Here is a 22197-nt window from a genome sequence, read left to right on the forward strand (position 1 = left end):
TGCTAAATGTACAGACAGAGGGGGGGGGAGCAGTCTTAGCCTGTGCATATCCTGGATGCTGCTTGCAGCCAGTTATGAATAATCCATGGTGCCCTCGAGTAACCTGAGCTGTGCAAGCTAGCAAAGGAATACATCAAGGAGTGCTTTTCAGGAGAGGATGTGGTCTTTGGGTCACCTGACAGTGGTACAGTGCATGGGGAGAGAAACGGAGGGGGGACAAACACACGTATGCTGGTCTTTGCATTGCTTTTTTTTTCCCCTCAAGGGCCTCTAAACAGAGGGAAGAGTTGAGAGCAATCATGCTGATTCAGCAGGATGCGCTGCTGGCGTTTCTCCACAATGTTTCAGGGCTTCCATAGGCAGAAGCTGTCAACTAACAAGTCTGATTCGAAGAAGTCTGTTCTCTTTGTGAAATGAATTGGATCATCTATGCCCTCCTCGAGGGAGACTACTGGAACCTACAATCTTGGCTCATGAGAAATGCGTGAGCAGAGTAATGGGATCTCCTTATTTGTAAGGCATTAATATTACATAGTGCCTCAGTTGACAAATATCAGACGTACAGCCAAAGACGTTTTGGTGCTTGAGGCAGAAAAATTCAAATGCTGCAACTCTCTCTACCCTCCCCCCTTAATTAACATGGTGCACAACAATCTACTGAAAAAATCACCTGCAAAAGTCTCATTGAAATGAACTCCCATGTTTTTGCACAATTCCCATTTATTCTGAAGAGGCTAGAACTTATCAGAGAATTGGGCCCTATGAGTCTAAATACATCTCCCAAACTGGACTTCCATGAATGACACCCAAAATATTTCACTGTCCTTCATGGATGGAACTGGGATGAAACTGAAAGGAGAGCTGCCATGAGCAGCCAACTTCATCAGTTCCAAAATTCCAGGGACAAGCTTAGGCCAAAAATGTGGCTGGAATGGCAGGCAAGACTTCATCCCATTCTGTGACATCATATGATCAGGCGAGACACCCTAGAACAGGAAAGGCAAGGCACTGTGATTCCTGAAAGAAATATTTTCCTGGACTAGGCATGGCTATGGTGTGAATGCTGACGCATGAATGTGAAGAATGAGTGTATTGTCACCAAGTACACAATTCCGGGCTTCCCCACCATTTCGATAGTCACAGATCTGTCAAGTGGACCTGGCTCAAGTTCAGGAAGCATCCTGACACCCTCTCCCATTTTTGTTCTGCATTAGCACATGTCCTCCTACCATCTCCTCTTCCTTCCCGTCACCTCATTTCTTTACAGCAAGTTAGGGAAAGAGTACAACACAGCACAAGGGCTCCTATTGCTCTCTCCTTATCTTTTTCACGCAGACAGCATGTTTCCACCCAGAGCATTCTGGGGCTGGACATTCTGGGCAGAGCATTCTGGGACTGAAAGAAGAGTCATCATAGGCAACAATGATGAAAGTAAGGGGGGGTGTCTCTGTTTCCACCTCTTTCTTACCTGCCCAGGAAAAGCAGAAGCAGATGATCCCAATTACTCTGGTGAAAGGGAAGTGTTCAGAAAAGGATCACCATGGCCTCCTGCTATTTCTTTCTCCAGCATTTCTGCTATGATTGCTTATGGCAGTGGTACTAGAAAAAGAGGTGAATTGCCACTGCCAAGATCCTCCTCTCACTCTCAGTGAGCAAGAAGAGGATTGGTGTGCATGATGAAGTGTCCAACTGGGTTGCAGGAGAGGGAAGGTGGCAGGCAGGCAACACGTGCAGGACATCTATCAGTTTGCTGCCTCCTTCAGCCTGCCAATCAAAGTAGCCGCTTCAGTCCACCTGATGACCAATCACTCTGATTTCAAGCCCAAACAAGGCTCCTATTCCTTTAACAGCATAGAGACGACTGAGAGGTACAGTTTTGCCCTCCACTATGATGGGAAATCATCTTAGTGGAGGGTCAAATACTTGGATGTATGGATGCTTGTATATCCATATTGCATATCCATATCATGGATATGATATTTGCATTGATGCCAGGGTTCTGCCTTCCATGCAAAACAAAGAAGCCTTGTCCAAGATGGTGCTAGGCAATTCAAGATGGTCTCCACTTAGTAGAGACAGACCAATAAATTATTAAGAAGCCCTGAAAATTAAACCTTATTCAAATCTTCACACCTGTATGGCATCTGCTTCTATATATTGTCCTTGCTGAATCCCATTCTGCCTGGTGATCACCTTCTGAGAGACCCTCCACAACTGCTAAAAAAATGTGTGCTAGCTAATATTAAACTACAATCTGGAGATTATCAGTGAGACACAGTCAGCTTGGAGCAAAGCTGTATCCTACAGAATGTAATACACAAGACACAGAGAAAGCATATCCTGATTTTCAGATGAGATGAACACAAAAACATAGTTTGGTTTTCAGTATCACAAAGCGGCCAGCCTAGAAATCACAAGAATAAAAAGTCACAGCACACTTCTCCCCTCTCATCTCTCCTGGAAGTTTGGGTGAGGCAATGCTGTGGAATTCCTTTTAGCTCTGACTTCCTGCTTTTCCTGTAACTATATCAGAATCACATGCATTAAATAATGATTTTTTTAAAAGCGCAGAAAAGCAGTAATATTTCCAAGTACATTTGTGCTACAAGATTTGGATGCACAGTGCATGCTATATAGAAATGCAGGTGGTGTTCTTGCAGCCTTTAAACATGAAGTCCACAATCCACCACAGTGTTATGCAGGCTTCAGCCCAATGAAATCAATATGTGCTTAAGTGCTCTTAACTCCCTGTTGCACTGTGGCCACAGTATTGGTCTTGTTTGGCAGCTCCCAACAGTCTGTCCAGCCACAGCCTGGCACAAGAAAACACTATTTTGTAATCATAGCAAGGAACATTGTACAGTTATTCTTTTAGCAATCAATGTGTCTCTGTAAACACCAGGGAACAGCAACATCTGTTGCCTCCAGCCTGAGATTGCACAGCCTGCATTGCAATTGCATCCGGCTGGCACACATCCTAGTGAGATCACAAGGCCTTTTAAAGACAGGCTGTCATTTATAATTTTACTAGCAAAGTGCCTGTCAGGATTGATGGACACGGGGTGGCATTGTGTGGCCCTTCAAGGATGGCTTTACTGGCCTTTTTCCCCCACTGGTTCTTTCTCTAGCCCCTCAAGCTCAGTGTGCTTGAGCTGGCTGCAGACAAAGAACATTTCCTTACCCACTCATTGCCATATCACAACAGCAGGGGATATGCCCCATCTACCCCATCTGCATCCTATCTTGCTGTGAGGAAGTCTCATATGCCATCAAGCACAATAAAAAACAAAACCCCTTGAGGTAAGTTTAAAAGAATCTTACTGCACAGTCATGTGGATTGTTTACTCATAAGCAAGTCCCACTTTGTGCACTGGGACTTACTCCCAGGCAAGTGTGCATATGATTACAGGATTTCAAAATCCTTTACATAAGATGAAGCTGCACTGGAAGGCAAAGATTTTAACAGATCTAAGGTTCACTGACATTCTTCTCTCTCTCTCTCTCTCTCTCTCTCTCTCTCTCTCTCTCACACACACACACACACACACACACACACACACACACATATATCTCTGGAACCACCAAGGTTTCCATAGCACTTCCACTCACGAACTCTTTCTGGAAGCTTTGAAGGAGAGCATGAGACAAGACCTGCTTGACTTACGGCTTGGTCCATGGATTTTGATGGGTTTGTTGCTGATCAACGAATGCGAGCAGGTTTGGCAAACACAGTCCTTGCCACTGAAGGTGACTTTGTCTCCAATGGGGAATGGCTTCCTGAAACAAAATAAAACCACAAAGATGTCAGAAATGCATGGATTCAGACCACCATAGGACTGAAGATACCTAAGGAACCCCTGATTGTCTTGCTGATTTATTATCAGAATTCAGTTATGCCAGTTCTTTCCAAGGACCTTATTGTTTACGGCAGCAACAGCTGCAATTGCAGCGAGTTGTCTTTCTAAGTATCCACTAACCAAAAACTTCATGGCTGGCTAAAGTCTGAGATTTAGTTTTTATGGAAAAATTGATGCATCCAGAGCTGATTTGCTTGGGTAAATGGAAACCAGATTATTTTCTAGCAACCTGCATTTCCTTTGTTACTTGTGTGCATCTTGATGACACACATTTGGACAAGTTCCAGATTCTACTCCTTCTGTTTGCTTTGTGTTGAGGGGATAGGACGTTAGGCATTCTATTGACAACATTACTGGCAGAATACATTTGTTATTGCACAGGGATTCCACGCAACACTTTATGGCTTTGTTTTCTTATCCTTTTATTTGCATATGTTTTCCTTCTTTCTTTTCGTATGTCCATTTCGAGCATTGTACGATATTGAAAATTTGTAATTAAAAGAAGACAAAAAAGAATGATTATTGTTTTACTGAGAACATCTTGAGTGTACTACATAGGACCCACTGATCAGGTTGCCAACATCATAAATGTTTGCTATACTAAGGGCACGATCCTAACTGGGTCTACTCAGAAGTAAGTCCTATTTTGTTCAATGGGGCTTACTCTCAGGAAAGTGTGGTTAGGACTGCAACCTAAGGCTTTTTAAAAATGTCAATATGCTGGTCAAATATTTAAGAGCATGGAGTAACAGAATAGTACAGGAGCAAGCAGCACTGTCATTTGCAACGCACACACACACAACAGATACGCATGTGTGCCTAAAACCAACACAGAAGAATGCACACAGGAATGCAAACATACAGGAATGAACACACGCCCAAAGGCATCAACATTATATCTTCAGAGATTCCACACACAGGGACACCAGGGCAGGTGAAAACATGTATCCTCTTGGCTTCTAGACTGCCAGGTGCAGGTGTTTGACTTGTTCCTGAGAAAGGAACTAGAACTTTCCATAGGTTCCTTTTCTCGTGTACTTTTGAATAAAAGAAAAATGAGGGAGCAACAATTACTGAGTGAGGATTCATATACGTAATTCCAGTTATACCTGCCATGGCCAAGGTGCTACCTCTTTTCCAGTCAAGAGAAGGTACATATTCTCTTATATACTTACACAAGAAGTGCAGTTTGCTGCCTATGTGTACATAGGCTGAGTGCATGTTTGCATAACCACTGTAGTTCAGGAGTTCCTGGGGGAAAATACTATGCCTCATCACAGCAGAATTTGACACGCCCCTCCTCAACAGTTTGTTCAATCAATCAATCAATCAATCAATCAATCAATCAATCAATCAATGTAAAGGATTTTTATGCCACTTTTCTAAAACTCAAAGCGATGTACAACAAAACAAATACATCCACATTTAAAACATCAGAATAAAATATTAAAATGAAAACCATTAAAAATAACAACAAAAGAGCAGATAGCAGATAAAATAATTATAGAAGCATAAAAATTAAGATGCCCCTAGGGAGTGCCTCCAATCCCAAAGGCCAACTGAAATAGATGGGTCTTCAAACCTGTCAGAAACCATATGCTGAAGAAGCTGCTCTGAGATTTTCTGGCACCTAGTTCCAAAGGCATGGTGCCACAACCGAGAAGGCCCTACACTTTGCCGCCATCCCCCTCGCTTCAGATGGTGGCAGTATCCTAAAAAGGGCCCTCTCTGATCACCTCAGGGTACATGCAGGAATATATGGGGGAAGGCGATCCTTGAGGTACCCCAGTCCTATGCCATATAGGGCCTTATAGGTCATCATAGTATAGACTAGTAACTCTGTTCTCTATTCCTTCCCCATTTGTTTAACTCAGGAAGACAATGCAAAAGTTCTAAGCATGCTGGGAGAAACTGTGGAATTATGACAGTGCAAAATTGTTCTCAGACCACAGATTATTTCACATGGATTAGCACTCTTTAACCACTCTTTTCAACTCACAATCAAACTGGTTAAAGAGCAGCAAAATGATTGATTTCCCCCCTTTTCCATAGAAATAGGTGGAGAAAGGATTGTAATTCAGGTTTGTGAATGCACAAACTGGAGATAATATTTATTCCAAATTAATTACAGCAGAGGGGGAAAAAGCATGTATATGTATTGTGGAATGCAAAGTAACTATTGACAATAAAGACACAAGCAGACAGACAAGCATTTGGAGAAATTACTTGGGAGGAGGGGAGGAGGGGATATAGCTTGCAGCAAAGTCAATACAGTGCAATCAGGTAGGGAAGACCTATACATCTGCATAAAGAGATATGTATAAATGCACCTTGAATGTTCATACATGGACAATTGGGTTTACTGTACTTCAGTTTGTTTACTACTAAGTTCAGTAACTAAACATACTGATAACTAAACATACTGAAGCATATTGGATAGGGCAGGGCTCATACTGAATTAACAGTTTTGTAGTCTAGGATCTAACCCCTGGGGGCTGGGGGATAAGAATAGGCCCTCAGTTTGGCTGTACTTGTCGTTAAGAGGCGACTAAACAGCCACCGGATAGATGGGACTCGTTAGCCTGGGAAGGCAGCTCATCTGAGAGAAGGAAAACTCTGATCCCAAACCTCCACTGCCTTGTGGCTGCATCCAGTTATGGAAAAGGCTTCAGGAGTCAACCTCGAGGCAAAATCCGGAGCCGGAGTCCCTGAGGCAGGTCATGGCTGAACACAGTCACATTCTGGCAACTCCTGCGACGCCGCTGGAACCAACCGTATTGGATTCTGCCTTTCCATTGGACCATTCCAGCGACGTGGAGAGGGGGGATTTGCTGCATGGGTAACAGTCTATCCTCCATATCTGCTTTACCCAGGCTTCGCACACTGGAGAGGACACTGTTCTAGAACCACCATTCAGAGCGCAACCCCATAGTCTTCTGAGACTGAAGGATGCCAACAGTCTAGGATCAAAACAGCTGGTAGCTTTTTCTGGGTGGTGAAAGAGATCCCCATCCCATTAAGCTTTGAGCAAGGGAAAGCTATATATAGATGAGATAAAGTTACAGTCTGGGTACTGGGCATCATGAGTTTAAATTCCTGGACAGCAGCAAGTCTGTCCCTCCTGGTACCAGCATGACCAGTGGAGGCAGATACTTCTATCCATCCTGAAGCTGCCTTTGGAAGTGAGACAGAGATCTGAAGATGCAGTCAGTCAAGTGACCCACAGGACTTTGTAATTAATAATAGGATTTTCCAATCTGCACGTGTTTCTCAATCTCAGACAGTCAATCTTAGCACAAAGGGGCTTGCAACCCCTCTCTGACAGATTCACCTTGCCCAATCTACACCTGTGCTCTGCCTTGTTCAGCATCCACTTTGACCTATCCCTGACCTTGTGTCACTTCGCTACTGACACCACTGCAACTCCCACAGAACTGGCACAACTTGAAATTGGTCAAATGTTAATAGCTATGTCACAGCTGCACCCATCCTTGGTGATGTTTGAATCATAGTGGTGGGGCCAGTGACAGATTTCCCATATCAGTGGCACCCTACCCTGGAATGTGAAGCAACCACCTTGCTAGCCTGCCCATATAAAGAAGCATGGGAACAGCTAGCAGCTTCTGCACAGCTGATGGCACATGACATGACCCTCAGCTCTCTTCTGTACTGCTAAAGGGATGGCAGCCCAACCCTAACTAACTTTCCAGCACTGATGCAGCCATGCCAATGGGGTGCATGCTGCATCCTGCAGGGGTGGCAAGTTACAGGGAACATCAGCAGCACTGGAAAGTTGGTTAGGATTGGGCTGTAGAAATAAAAGAGGTATGTATATTTCTGCTGTCTTCAAGTTCCAAGATCCAGGTCTACAGAGCTTGCGTCCTGAGTACACTTCTGTACTGCAGCGAGTCATGGACTCTTCGCTCACAACAGGAGAGGAAACTGAGCGCTTTCCACATGTGCTGCCTCCGACGCATCCTCGGCATCACCTGGCAGGACAAAGTTCCAAACAACACAGTCCTGGAATGTGCTGGAATCCCTAGCATGTATTCACTGCTGAAACAGAGATGCCTGCGTTGGCTCAGTCATGTCGTGAGAATGGATGATGGCCGGATCCCAAAGGATCTCCTCTATGGGGAACTCGTGCAAGGAAAGCGCCCTACAGGTAGACCACAGCTGCGATACAAGGACATCTGCAAGAGGGATCTGAAGGCCTTAGGGATGGACCTCAACAAGTGGGAAACCCTGGCCTCTGAGCGGCCCGCTTGGAGGCAGGCTGTGCAGCATGGCCTTTCCCAGTTTGAAGAGACACTTGGCCAACAGTCTGAGGCTAAGAGGCAAAGAAGGAAGGCCCATAGCCAGGGAGACAGACCAGGGACAGACTGCACTTGCTCCTGGTGTGGAAGGGATTGTCACTCCCGGATTGGCCTTTTCAGCCACACTAGACGCTGTGCCAGAACCACCTTTCAGAGCGCGATACCAGAGTCTTTCGAGACTGAAGGTTGCCAATACAAGTTCTTTCCAGCTGATATTAAACAATTGCACTTTAGAGGCTCTACTTGGCTTCAGATTAAGAATGGCATTTAGAGCAACTGAAAGAGAGCCAGAGTTGCTGTAGAATGAATGGAACAAACTCCATACTACACTAAGTGGCTCCAACAGACTACAGAGCAGACTAAAGCCATGACAAGGTTGTGTGTGTGTGTATGTTGTAAGGCTAGTAAGTGTAATTTAAGACGAGTTCTTTCTGTCACTCACCTTTACCCATCTTTCATTTTAATGCTCTCCTAATGCACAACCCAATGCTATCAATGACAGAATAATAGACCCATCTTCCCAGAATGCTCCTGAGATCTAGGACAGAACATAGTCCACAAGAGTTTCACCACTCCCTTGAGACATTATTAATCCCTCCTCCCCATCTGTAGTACCATCCATCCACACTCAGACTAAATGATTACATTGTAAGAATGTGACACTGTTAACCCCACTCTCATTTGACATGCTCTTAATTCAGCCAACACGGCACAAGATTTAATCATAAAACTAGTTCCTGCATAATTTGTTTTTCCCCCCACACACGCACACTTCTGAGGAGCTTACACAGACATTTTGTTTTATGTTACTTTGAGAAATGACAGTAAAATATAACTCTTTTTGTTGTAAAGGATACAGAAATCTTTCCTCCAGGTAATGCCATGTAAGAACATCTTATGGCCCAATCCTACCTAACCCCCTGTGTGGCAATATAGTGCAGCACAACTTCCACGGCATCCTGCAGAAGAGTTTTGGCTGCTGGAGGTCTCCTTGGGACATTTGTTCCTTTACCCCAGGGTAAGTGCCAGAAGCTGCTATGAGTCAACTCAAATCTATGCCAGCTGGCTTAAGTCTGAGTTGATCTGGGCAGGCGGATCAGGCCTGGGAAGGGGGTTTGGATTTGGTGTGTACTACCGCCACGCTGAAGCCATGGATATGGATCATAATGGATGATATAATAATTAAGACATGTTCCTCCCTTTATAATTTCAAAATTTCTAATTTTTTAAAGGTCTATTTTGTAGTGGGGATTTAGTATCTTTCTAGGGTCAGCTCTTAGGAAGGCAAACACATTTATAATATCAATTTTCCCCTCCTTAGCAACAACTACCCAATAATGTATTCATTCACCCAATAATGTATTCATTCACAAAATCTACTAGTTACTTTTTGCCTGCTCACGGTTGAGATCCCAAGCTACTAATGAATGCACATATTTACCATCACACACTCAATTCACCTGCACATGCTGCACACAAAGCACTTTGGGTGGTAAGTCCGGCCCAAGGCTGAGATGACCTCTCCAGTGATGAAGTCCTGACAGCTATCACAGCGGGTGCCATAGAGCTGCTGGTAATCATGGGTGCAGATGTATTCTCCATTTTTAAAGAAGAAGCCAGACTGAGCTAAGTCACAGCCACAAACTGAAGAGGAGAAAGCACATGGAGAGAGAAAAGAATTAGCCCTTTGTCATATTTTCATGCTAAGTATATTCCTTTAAAGAAATTGCTTATGATCACCCATGGGGTTGGGGGTTTGGTGCATAGGAAGCATGTTCCTTGGCCAAAGCAAAGATATGGGCATGTTCACCTTGGTCAATAGATCATAATCACCTCGAACTGTACCATGCTTTACATGGCAATCGTGTTTCCTGTGACTATGCTCCTATTCGTTCTGCTATACCACAGCAAACACAAAATATGAATAGTGGAAACACTTGTAAAACACAGCTTAGTGAGACCTGATTGGCTGGGGATCCCTGACCTGCACTCACTGTGTTTTTAGGAACAGCCATCTGCTATTCACAATATATAAGCTTGCTGTGGGAAAGACCAGAATAACACAGACATAGTCAAGGCAAACATGAGTGCTATGTTAAGGGGGAGGTAACTCCTGGGAAAGCACATGGGACCTGAGTGTAGCCTGCATCAGATCTCAAACCATTAAGCTTGACAGTTTACAGAAAAGATTTTTATGCTCGCATTACTACTTGTCATGTGCCCTTAACCCCTAGGTCTACAACTTGTTTTCTATGGGCCGAGTCACACAGCAACTTTTCTCTTTACCTACAAGCAGATTTTTCAGACACGCACACTCATGTGGAGAAATGTATTGTTCAAAACATTGGTACACAAATATGGCCAGCAGTCATTTCTGAAATTTTAGTAGCTGGAAAAAATGTGTTGCTGCAGATGTTTTTGCAGAACATTTTCATGGCTATATAAATGCACCATCCTCTTCAAAAGTGCATTTTGCCAAACAATTGTGAGTGCAACCACTGCATAATGGATCTGTGTATCTTTGATTATTCTACACTGGGTAACTGGGTGCATGCGCATATGTGTATCTCTATATGCACACATGAATATAGATTAAAAAGCAAATAAAAGTGAAGCAAGGAGTAAGATGGTAGGAAATGAAAGTGGCCTAGTCTAGTGACAAGCTTATAGAATGTGCATGGTGACAATTCCCAATTTGAAAGACTGGCAAACTGGGTGAAAGCATCCAGGCTGGCAAAAAGTACTTTAGAAAAGGAACAGAGCAATAATTCATCAACAGTGTAATAACTAGTTCATCAGATATGAAAAAAATGAGTTTCATAGCAGCGCAAGTCGATTCACACATGCAAGTGATCACCGGATGCTGTTGATGAACATACAAGTATGTGAAGCAATCCTGAGCCTCTCTGCAGTGACTATCCAAGCTCCCTCTCTAGGAATGCAGCACTGCGAACTTTTTTACTGTTTAATGTATTATTTCCGTGCAACGCTGTTCAGCACTGCTCTTTCAAAAACTAGGGGGCCAGGCACTTTTTCAGTCCCACAAGATGTCACTGTTGGGTTGCTGGCAAGGGCCAGCAAAAAAAACGAGGCCTGTTTCTGAAAGGTTTGGGCCCTGCTGAGAGAAAGCTTGGCCTGCTGCTTGGGGGAATTGTCTGTGACCCTTAGTGCATGACAGCCACAGACTGTACCCTCTTTGATTATTAGCAGGCAGCAAGATGCTACCTGGGCAGAGCAGCCTGGCAAAAGAAAGCCTGACCTCTACTCAGGCAACAGTTGAGTCATGCCAGGCGTCCCACTTCCCAGAATGACAATGGTCAATCGTATCATTAGCAGCTGCTGCTACCAGTAGGAAAAAAAATGAAGTGTACACACAGTGGTGTTCCATCCTTGTCCTCCAACATGACTGTGCCTGAACAACTCAGTAAGGCAATTGAGAAAAAAACATGACATGATGAGAAGGACAAATGGCTCACTTACCAGAGTCACAGATCCAGTGAAATAGCAGCTTTGGAATTAGTCTGCACTTTCTGTGATTACAGCCCAATCCTATATAAAAAGTGTGCTGGCAAACTGTGCATTCTGCTGTCATGGGTTGCCACAAAGCAAGTGTAAAGCATTTTATGGCAGCACAAGCAGCTGGTGCGCTGGCAAGTAGGACAGAGCCTTCCCTGAGTGCTGGCAGTCATCAGGAAGCCCACCAGAGGAGATGGGGCAGATTGGGCCTGGGAGGGGGGCAGAATCAGCAGCGCCAGCTGTGCTCAGATTGTGAGGGAAATGGAGGGGACTTTAATGAAGTCCCACCTTCAACTGACTCCCCAAATCTTGGTCAAATCATGGCCCCTTCTAGAAACAGCAGTCTTCTAAAAACAGTAGCTAAAGAAGCCATCACAAATGCTAAGGAGGCTGGACCCTCTCAGACCCTCCCATAATTTGAGTATAGCTTTGAAGGAAGAAACTCTCTTAGGCAAACGACAGAACCTTTTGGTCCAAGCTGTGCAAGTTCCTTTGGTTCTGGATAACCACTACCAAACTCTGTTACTTCAGCAGTTTGTGGAGAAGACGTGAGAGGTATAAGAAAGAACCTGAACGTATACAGTTAGGTGCACTGCTATTTAATGGGCTTAGGTGTGCACCTAAGGCAGCAATCCTACATATACTTCTATAAGATTAAGCTCCATTGAACTCAATGGGAATTACTTCCAAGTAAACATCCATCGGGATTGTGCTGCATATCTGTATAGTTTGCCCTGCTGGCAAGAAAGAGGGGCTGACATCAAATTGGCTACGTAAACAGATTCAGGGCAGAACACAAAGAAACTGGAGTTGGATGGGGAGGAGAGCTCTGGGAGACAGGTAGGGAACAAGGATTTCCTTGTACTTTGGAAACAGATGGAAATACTGCCAAGTTCTCCCCTGGTGGTTCTGCATTCCTTTACAAGCTGGAGTCAGTTTGAGCTCTTTGTCTGCCCAAAGAGTCTACACAAAACCCCAGGGGGCTGGAGATACGGGTTTCCCTGTGGAGCTCTGGAGTCCAGCTTGTCAGGCAGAGTCTGGTGGGTGAATGAGAGAGCATATGGGCCTGCTACATCCTTTCTGTACAGAAGAATGCAGAAGTATGTGCATGTTCCTTCCAGAGTAGTATCTCCTGAAGCCTGCTGGGTTGCAACTCAGAGAACTAAACGTGACCTTTAGCACTTCCAAAGTGCTTCCTGCTTTTTCTTCCCCAAGTCATCTGCTCACATTCCTCTACTGACCGTTTCATTCATACCAGGCATGGGAAGAGAGAAAGTGGGAAGGGCGTTGCAGCATTAAAGGTAAAGCCTGGCTCTCTACCACCATAAACTACCACCATTACCCGCCTACCAGCCTTTGATCCCTGGAAACCCCATGCAACCTGGTCACTCTCATCATACATAAGAAGTTGCAAACTTGAGAAGCATGTCCCAGCATCCTTTGCCTTCTAAGCCTTCCAGCCGCTCCTGTTGCCTCCCAACTGCTGCATCCACTCTTCAGCAGGCTTGGAGAGCACTTGTGTTTCACTGAGAATTGATTGTCGTGAATTACTTAGCTCATCCTGGCCCTACTGATAGAAGGGTGAACGGGGAGGAGCAAACTGAGATGCTATAAAAGCTAATGGCCGGAACAGATGCGAAAGGGCTTCTTAATACATTTATTGAAACAGCTGCTCTTATGAAGGGGCAGTAACCAGATCTATAAATTGTACACTATGAATTACCAAAGCTTGGTACTATGCCCTGTTATTTTCCTCTCCCTCTGTCTTTAACGAAGCAGTGAGCGAGTAATTCTCACTATGTCCAGCACTTCACAGTGCCTGTGCCTGACATCAGAGTACAGGGGCTTGCCACCTAAATAGAGCATCCCTGCACATGACCACCATTAATGGTTGATATTGTGCCCTTGCATAATAATGTATGCATCTACATACACTCATTTAGCCACCATGGCTGCCCCTCAAAGTTCCTGTGAATTTTAATTTCATGAAGATGCTGATAACTTGCTTGAGATCATTTCACAAAACTGCAGTTCTGAAGAGCTCCTGGGGAGGAGGAATGATCGCTAAGCCATCTTAAATTGTGCACGTGTCCCCATGCATGTGCTTCATAGCAAGAAACTTTGCCACTTGTACTGACACAACTAGCCCTGCGCACGTCATGGATTATGACCTCTCAAATCATCTCTCTATGGGCCCAATCCTAACCAACTTCCAAGCACCAATGCAGCCACAATGCAGCCCCAAGGTAAGGGGACAAACATTCCTTACCTTGAGGAGGTTTCTGTGCTCCCCCATCATAGGATGCAGTGCACACCCTGTTGGCACAGCTGCACTAGTACTGGAAAGTTGGAAAGGATTGGGCCCTATGGCAGATACTATCAATAAACATCAGCATTCTTATAGCATTTTTGGAGTGTGAAAAATGCTTTATTTACATTTATTATCTAGTTATTTCCCTTAAAAGAGTTGCTCTCTATTATTGTAAGGTGAATATTATTATTCCCACCCATATTGCAGATGATGGAATTGAGAAGGAATGCCTAATGAGTGCCTGACTGAGGTCAGATTTGAACTGGGGAAGTTCTAATCCGCATTTCAGTCTCTTAGCCATTATGACATACCAGGCAAGAACTGGGGGGGGGGAAGGGCAGGCACAATCCATATTCCATCCCATCCCCAGCCAGGAGTTTAGTATCTGCGCTGCTTCCACTTTCTCTTTGCCTCTCTGCCACCACTGAGGCCGAGACAGCCAGAACTACCAAGGGAGTTGGCAATTCCAGCAAATTGTCTCCCTGAGTGCATTCTTAAAAGAAGCATCAAACCAGCTACCTGTACTAGGAACTGGGTTGTAGGAGCTGCCCTGGCTTTCTAATTTGGACTGTTATCTGTTCCTCCCCCACACAGGTTTAGAGCAGGTGTCTCTTAGGAGGGCTTGGCCTTTGCCCTGCTGCTATTGCCAAGATGGTATCAACGGTGCATGGGTCTGGAGGGCCACGCCAAAACAACCAGTGGCAAGGTCCCCCTGTGAGGACACCAGGCATAGGGCAAATGGGTCCGTCTGTTTACTACATGTAGAAACCTGAGTCCACAGAGATTGAAAACCACTCTATTTCAAAACAAAGTGTCAGCAAGCCACCTTGAAGAACTAAGTGCTGAAAAGGTGTGAAATATATCTTTTGAATAAATAAATAAATAAATAAATAAATAAATGTCCCCAACAGAACTGCAACAGTAGACCCAAATTAAGGGGCCAGTGCCTCCCTTGTATTGTATGTCCACAGTTGCTCATTGTGAGCTTTGTCAGGTTGGCCTCCATAGTGAGTAGACTCTTACAAAGCACTATTATAGTATATAGTAGTGCTTTGTAAGAGGGTCAACCTACACACATGTCCTTTCTAGGCAGCCCCATTGGACACAGAGGGAATTATTATTATCAAGTAACCCTGTTTATCATTCTTCGTAAGACTTCCCTCCTACACATGCCTACTTGGGAGAAAGCCCCATGGGATAAAGAGGGAGTTACTTTCAAGTAGATTCCCTCTAAGTCTCCCTAACATTCCTCCTGGACATTTACCTCAATGTAGGCCCCAGTAGGACTTGATAAGTAGTTCTGCATAGGATTCCTAACATCAGAAAGCTTGCTCTCAAATATTTTCTCCAGAATTCTCCTGTGCAATTTTTAATGAAGAATGCTCTCCAGATGCTCCCTGGGTGCTTGAATATTCTCCAAAAATTATATATCTGTAATTGGTACTCAACTGTATTTGGTTTCAGTAGTGGATATCTGAGAGTTGATATATTGCAATATTTGCTAGTTGGCATACAATGCCATTTAGTATTGGCAGCATTGATAGCTAACATGTAATAGTATAGCTCAGTGGTTTTCAAACTTTCTACCATCAAGGGATGCTTTTGGCACTGACACCTGCCAAGAAGCCTCTGAGTGATTCCATGGAGTCAGTTACAGAGGATTCTGGGTTCTATTTGATAGTACATGCACAGTCCACCCAGGGCAGCATCATGTCTCACTATTGCCCACTGGGAATAGAGACTGTGGGCGCAACCCTAACCAACTTTCCAGTACCTAGGTAAGGGCAATGCAGCTCCGAGGTAAGAGAACAAACATTCCCTTACCTTGAGAAGGCCTCCGTGTCCTCCACCCAACTGCAGGATGCAGCACATGCCTCATTGGTATGGCTATGTTACTGCAGGAAAGTTGTTTAGGATTAGGGCCCGTGTTCTAGAACACACACAATTTCCCCAAGGCTGCTCATTGCAGTGGAAGATCAGATGGATGGGTAAGTTGCCTTCAGCTGTTCTAACTGAGAACCCATTGCATAGGTCTTGCATGCCTCCAAGAGGTTAAAGCCCTTTGCCTTTGGGACAAAGCAGAGGATAGCCTTGAGGAGTGGAAAGAATAACTGACTCTAATCTTTAGGTCCTTTCTGAGCAAGGTAGATGAAGATCCCCCCAAAATTACTTACCTTGGCAGGTGAAACATCTGATGTGGAAGTGATTGCTCTGGACACGTACTACTTCCCCTTTACAGGTATCTCCACAACGATAGCACTGGATTATGGTAGGACGGCCCCCAGAGTTGTATGAATTTTGTTGAAAAGGAACTGCTGGTGAAAAGGAAAGGTACAACTTGTTAGCATCATGGGGGATGGAGCCAATACCCATCAGAACTAGCATGGTGAACTCCATTAGCAATGTTCCTTCTTAGTGGAGACTTTAGAAAGCTAAAGTGTCCCCAGTCGAGCACAAAGAATGGTGGACAAACTGCTAAGCGTTTGACTCATGTTCTGGCTACAGTCTGTCTTGGAAAAGACAAAGGAAATGTAAAGAGCTTTTAGGAAGGTGTTGGAACTGCAGGTCAGGGGCAGAGCACATGCTTTACACACAGAAGGCCTTCATGGTATGTCTGCTTAACCCATTTTTGGTGTACACAAAGGTGTACACATTTGATCCCTGTTGCATATATGCAACATTGGGCAGAAATTAATGTATTTTCAGCAGCTATGAGAAATCCCAGCCAGAGACCCTGAAGAGCCACCGCCCATCTTGAGTAGATAATATGGAGCAAGACTGACCAATGGTTATCTGGCTCAATAAAAGGCAGGTCCTTACATATCCTTACATTGTTATGCTTTTCTCTGTATGCGACCTATGGGGCATGTAGAAGATCTCTGCTCAGTTTCAATTCCTGGTACCTCCAGTAAAAAGAGATCTGAAATTGCTGAGAAATGCCACTGCCGATAAGAGAGTTACTTTCAGTAAGAGCGAACAACAGTGGGCTAGACAGACCACACAGCTACACTCAGCGTAAGACAGTCCCATATGACAATGCTTATCTTCTTGACCTCTAGCCTTTAGACCACAGAGACATGGCATATGGGTGCAGCATAAGGGCCTCAGTTCTGCAACTTCATTCGTTCTAAACTGGAAAAGTCAGAAAAGAAACTGTGGCAAGAGTTTTCTTCTTAGCTACCCATCACCCCTGTCCCACATTCATCTTTGCAGGAATTGAAAAAAAAATCCAGTGGCATTTATCTGTTTGCTACTTCAGACGCCACCAGCCTGATCCTTGATAAAAACAAACAAACATATACTGTACTCTTTGCACCGTTGGTGAGGGTTGCCTTTCCAAAGAGCTCCTGAGCTCTCAGGAGAATCTCCACATCAAAAGTGAAGGTCAGATTTGTTAAGATCAGTTTGACTAGACTCGGAGAGTTCTCCAGGGAAACATCTGATGTGCACCAGAGTCCTTTCAAAGGAAGCAGTAGATTGTAGAGAGTCCCTTGAGAAGGGCGTCTCTAACCCTTTAGAATCCTCCAAGCGCTTTGCAAACGAAAGATTTTTCCCTACATCCTTTTCTCTTTCCTTGATGACGTTTTGCTTGCTCAGCAAAACTTTCTATTCTGTAGACCACCAAGGACTATCAAGACGCCAAATGCAAAAAAAAAAACCCTCTCCCCATTTTTTTAGCATTGTGCACTTGTTAGTGAGTATATAGTACCAGTTGCACAGCTACCTATTCCCCATGTCATGGAAGAAAAGATAACCTTGCTTTCAAGTGGATTCCCTTCCTGTGGGCAAATAAGGTTTTCATAGATTTAAAAAACACTGTGGGGATATCCACTGAAGTGCTAGAGAAAGGCAATATACAACTATTAAAAACAACCATTCAAGAAACAAAGTGTGCGTGACTGTGAATTGTTATTAATCATCAGTAATTCGACTTATTTGAACTCTGAATATCTTTGAACTCCAATCCTCCTGTCTTCAGCTTCCATTAGCACCTTCAGTTCATCTTCCTCCCTCCCAAAGAACCTTCCAACCTGGTCTTTTATCCTTCATTTCAACCTTCTTTCCACCCCTCCCTTTTTACCTCCCTCTAACTTGAGGGCCAGCTTTAATGGCTGGCCCTGTCCTGGCCTTCCTCCTCTCAGCTGAATGTCAGCCACTGCTTTTTCCCAAGGCTGGAAGTGTCCCACACTCCACCTCTCCTTTAAAGGAAATGGATTCTGTAAAGATGCTCTGGAACTCTGTACAACTCAGGGATGCATGAAACATGAAACCACATGACAGTGAGCAAATGCAGTTACGAGAATGCTTAGCTGAGCACAGTGGATGGGGGCTAGCATTTAGAGAAGAACTTTACAGAAGAGGTAGTTTAAGAAAGCATTTTAAAGATGAAAGATGATACAGACCATGAAGCTTAGAAAGTGATTTACTGGAGGGGGAAAAAACTTTCCTTCTCTTTTTCAGACTATGGAAGGCACCTTCTCTGATTTCCCCCCCAGTAGTTTACCATCCACTTCTGCATGCATCATAAACTCCTTGCCCTTGATTGCAGTGTAAGGCTCTCTATGGACTTCCCCCTCACCCTACTCTAATGCCTTTACCACCTCATATGACTCTACCTGTAACTCTGCTCCTTCAACTACATCAACCACAGCATTCCAAGGTTTCTTGCTCTTTTATATGATTCTGTCCATTCTCTTTGTTGTTCCCCTTTGCCCAGAACACATACCTGAAACTTCCTTATAGGTTATTTCCATGGTGCTACCCCCTCCCCCAATACTTAATACCTCCTCAAAACATGCTTTTCCCAGGGAACCTTTTGCCCAGCCCCTTACAGCCCAATCCTACATAAATCCCCTTCTGCCGAAGCAGTTGTGCCATTAGAGTGTGTGCTGCATCATGGAGGGGGGCAGTCCTGGAAGTCTCCTCCAGGTAAGGGAGCATTTGTTCCCTTACCCCAGGATAAGCCCTAGCTATCCTGGTGAGTTTACTCGGACCTACTGGTGCAATTCCAACTGGACCCAGATTGGGTGATCAAGGCTGGGAAGGGGGGTAGTATATTGGCAGTGACATTGCCACCAATACTGCACCCTTCCTAGCCTCATTCCACCATCTCCACCCCATTCCTTCCCCTTCCCTACCTCCCCTCATGCTGACTTAATGGCACGGGGGGTCACTGGTGGCCTGCAAGCATGTGGCAGTGGTCTGGCCACCCTGGATGGCATATCGCTGTTTGCGACAGCTGTAAAGGGCCTTGTGCTGCCAGAATGCTAGTTCTGGCAGTGCAAGACCTCCATAGTACTAGTCAATTAGTTCTCAACTTCAGCCAAAACAAAAGGGTCATTGAGATGACACTTGTCTGGCTACCCTAGTTCCATGCAATTTAGGGAGCAATCCTAACCCTATATGTCAATGCTTTCCAGCACTGACAAAAGGATAATGCAGCTCTGAGGTAAGGGAACAAACATTCCCTTACTTTGAGGAGGCCTCTGTGAGTGACACCCAGCTGCAGGATGCGGTACATGTCCCATTGGCACCGCTATGCCAGCGGTGGGAGGCATTGACATAAAGGGTTAGGATTGTGCCCCTAGGGCACAAATCTAACTGCACCCTGGGCTCACACAAGTCTCTTGTGCCAGCCCAGGAGGGTCGCAAACATGCCATAAAGCACATTTGTGCCTCTGTGGAGGTAAACCATGCTGGCGCACAGAGGTACACCAGTCCACGGAGGCCAAATCCAGCCTCCGAAGCAGCAGTAGATCCACACCAGCCACGCTCGGCCGGCTCAGGGGTCTGGGGAGGGGGCTGGCAAAGGGTGGGAAGGAGGCATTTTGGGGCAGGGAGAGGGCAGGCAGCAGGGCAGGCTCTTGGTGGGCTGGTAGGGAGCAGTAGGCGGGGCCAGGACCCAGCAGTGATGCCAGATCCTAGCACCCGTTCCCGGGCAGCGCAGAGCAGCTCCTGGCTGCTCTGTTCTGCTTGGATCTGTGCCACCTCGTTAGGTGGCACAGATCTGAGCAGACCCATTGGGGCTGCTGTGGCTCTCCCCAGGGTAAGGGGAAAGTTTCCCCTTGCCCCTGGTTGAGCCACAGTTGGCCCAAACTTGCGCTGGATACAGCGCAGGCCTGCTGGCCTGCCTGTTCCAGTGCAAGTTAGAATTGTGCTGCAAGACAGAGGCATGGCAAGAGTGTGCAAGTCCCATCCCCTTCTCAAGACTGGTTCCAACTTGCTTAATTGCATGGCGGTGGTGGGGCTCATTCAAACTGACTCTCCACCTGCAACACAAATAACTACGGGTATTCTTTAAATCATGAGTGGATGGCAGCTCAGACAACCCAACCATGATGTAAACCAGGTGATAAGACATTTGTGTTCATGGTGCACTCCTAATCATGAGAAAGTCCAGGCTAGCTGGACAGGTATCATCTAAGTCAAATTACAGGCAATTACGCTTGTTTGCATTCACCCCCTTTTCTCTCCTTCCCTCCCTCTTTGCTTTCCACACTGTTGATATTTCAACTGTAGGCTCCTTGGAGTAGAGATTTATCATTTTGTCTATAATTACTCTGTAAAGTAGCATGGCCATAGTCCTGCATAAATAATAATATTATAAGCAGAACTATACACTGTACTAAATTGTGATCTTGTTGCTGCATTTTGGAGGGGACTTCAACAGAATGGCAATAATAAACTTCTTTTCCAGTGCTTTCCCCTGTGATAAAACTCTTTTGCAGTGCTTACTAAGTACAGCAGCACTAAGAACTAAGCATCTGCCAAATGTTCAGAATGAACCAGGCTGCTTCAGAGCCTTCTGTAAGTAAGATCACGAGTAAAGGAATCAATCAACAGTTAAACAAACATTTATACCATAAGAAATATGTGTTGGATGATTGATCCATCAATTATCATGGGCTTCTGGTCTCGAGGAGAAACTTCTTGGTGACCATAGAATCCTGTCACCAAGCCTGTGAGTTCAGTATCAGATAGTATGGGAGAATGAGCATGGTGAGATATGGTGTGTGTGCGAGAGAGAGAGAGAGAGAGAGAGAGAGTGCAAGAAGGATTGAGGAGGTAAAATAAATCTCTGCTTAGAATTAAATAGCCTATCCAAGTTCAGGATCAACCCCAAGGCTCCTAATGGAATTTTTCCTTATATATACACACACTTGCCTTGCTTTCCTGTCTCCAATTGTTTTCCAGAAGATTACGATCCTTTCCTGCCCCTGCATGGGAACCATTACACACGGCATTACCCGTTCACAGAGGGACAGCTGATCAGGGCAAAGCTCATTATACCAAAATAATCCACTAATAATGTAAGTAGCATTAGAAACTTATAGGCAGCAATCACTGGAAAAGGAAGGGGGCAGGGAAAACTGAATGGAATGCCTTAATCTCACACTGGTCCACTCCTGCCTAAGGCAACTTGCTTAGTTGGCAAGAAATCAAAGTCAAGTTCACCTCATCGTCATTAATGCATTAGTGTACTTTCTGCAATGATGCACGGTCTTTGAGGGATTGTATTCTCCTGGATGTAATTTCAAGGACTCATAACTGGGATAGATTAGCCCCTGATACATCTTCAAGCCCCTTGTTAATTCATCTTTATTATCATTACCTACTATGCACAGGAAGAAGAACAATAAGCCAACTCAGGAGTGTATCAGTTGTAGGTACTCCAGTTTACTTGCAGGCATATCATATCTCTAAGAAAAAAAACAACAACTGTGAACTCCCTTTAAAGACATAGGCCAAAGTACACCTTAGTCTTGCTGTGGAGACCCCACACTCAATCTTTCCTGTGGCAAGCGATCCCCATTCCAGCCTGTGAAATCTAGAACACATAGAATGGGTTGCTGCCATTACCTTCTGACCTTAAAGGGCCTTGTCAGTGGCTAAAAGGAATGTTGAAGAGAAATGCAACATGATGAATCTACATCAATGTTTCCCAAGCTTTAGAAGCTTGCAGACCACTGAGGCAAAAATCGGAATTGTCATGGACCACATGAGGCTGCAGGCGGTCTGGTCCACAAGACCACAGGTTGGGAACCAGTCATCTACATGGTTACTAGTTTTAGATTTTACTGCCATGATAGGGATTGCTTGCCATGATGGAGCTGTTTTGGATGAAATGTAATAAAACATATACAGTTTTCACCCAGCCTTCAAACTGGCTTACAACATGGATTATGGATTTTCAGTT

The 22197-nt window shown here is 44.8% G+C and overlaps 1 protein-coding gene across 3 annotated transcripts in view; it reads right to left on the reverse strand.

Moving 5' to 3' along the window:
• The window catches only part of ABLIM3 (actin binding LIM protein family member 3), a 170843-nt gene that overhangs the window by 61446 nt on the left and 87200 nt on the right, over window positions 1-22197 (reverse strand). For 2 of the 3 annotated variants that reach the window (XM_066613416.1, XM_066613415.1), the window contains exons 2-4: window positions 16175-16315; window positions 9634-9817; window positions 3665-3777 (exon numbers count right to left, since the gene is read on the reverse strand). In XM_066613416.1, coding sequence (XP_066469513.1) covers window positions 3665-3777; window positions 9634-9817; window positions 16175-16315 — 438 coding nt within the window. The remainder of the gene's footprint in view (window positions 1-3664; window positions 3778-9633; window positions 9818-16174; window positions 16316-22197) is intronic. The other variant, XM_066613414.1, reaches the window with a different exon arrangement.

Source organism: Tiliqua scincoides, chromosome 2 (genome assembly GCF_035046505.1).
Source record: "Tiliqua scincoides isolate rTilSci1 chromosome 2, rTilSci1.hap2, whole genome shotgun sequence".
Lineage (NCBI taxonomy): Eukaryota > Metazoa > Chordata > Lepidosauria > Squamata > Scincidae > Tiliqua > Tiliqua scincoides.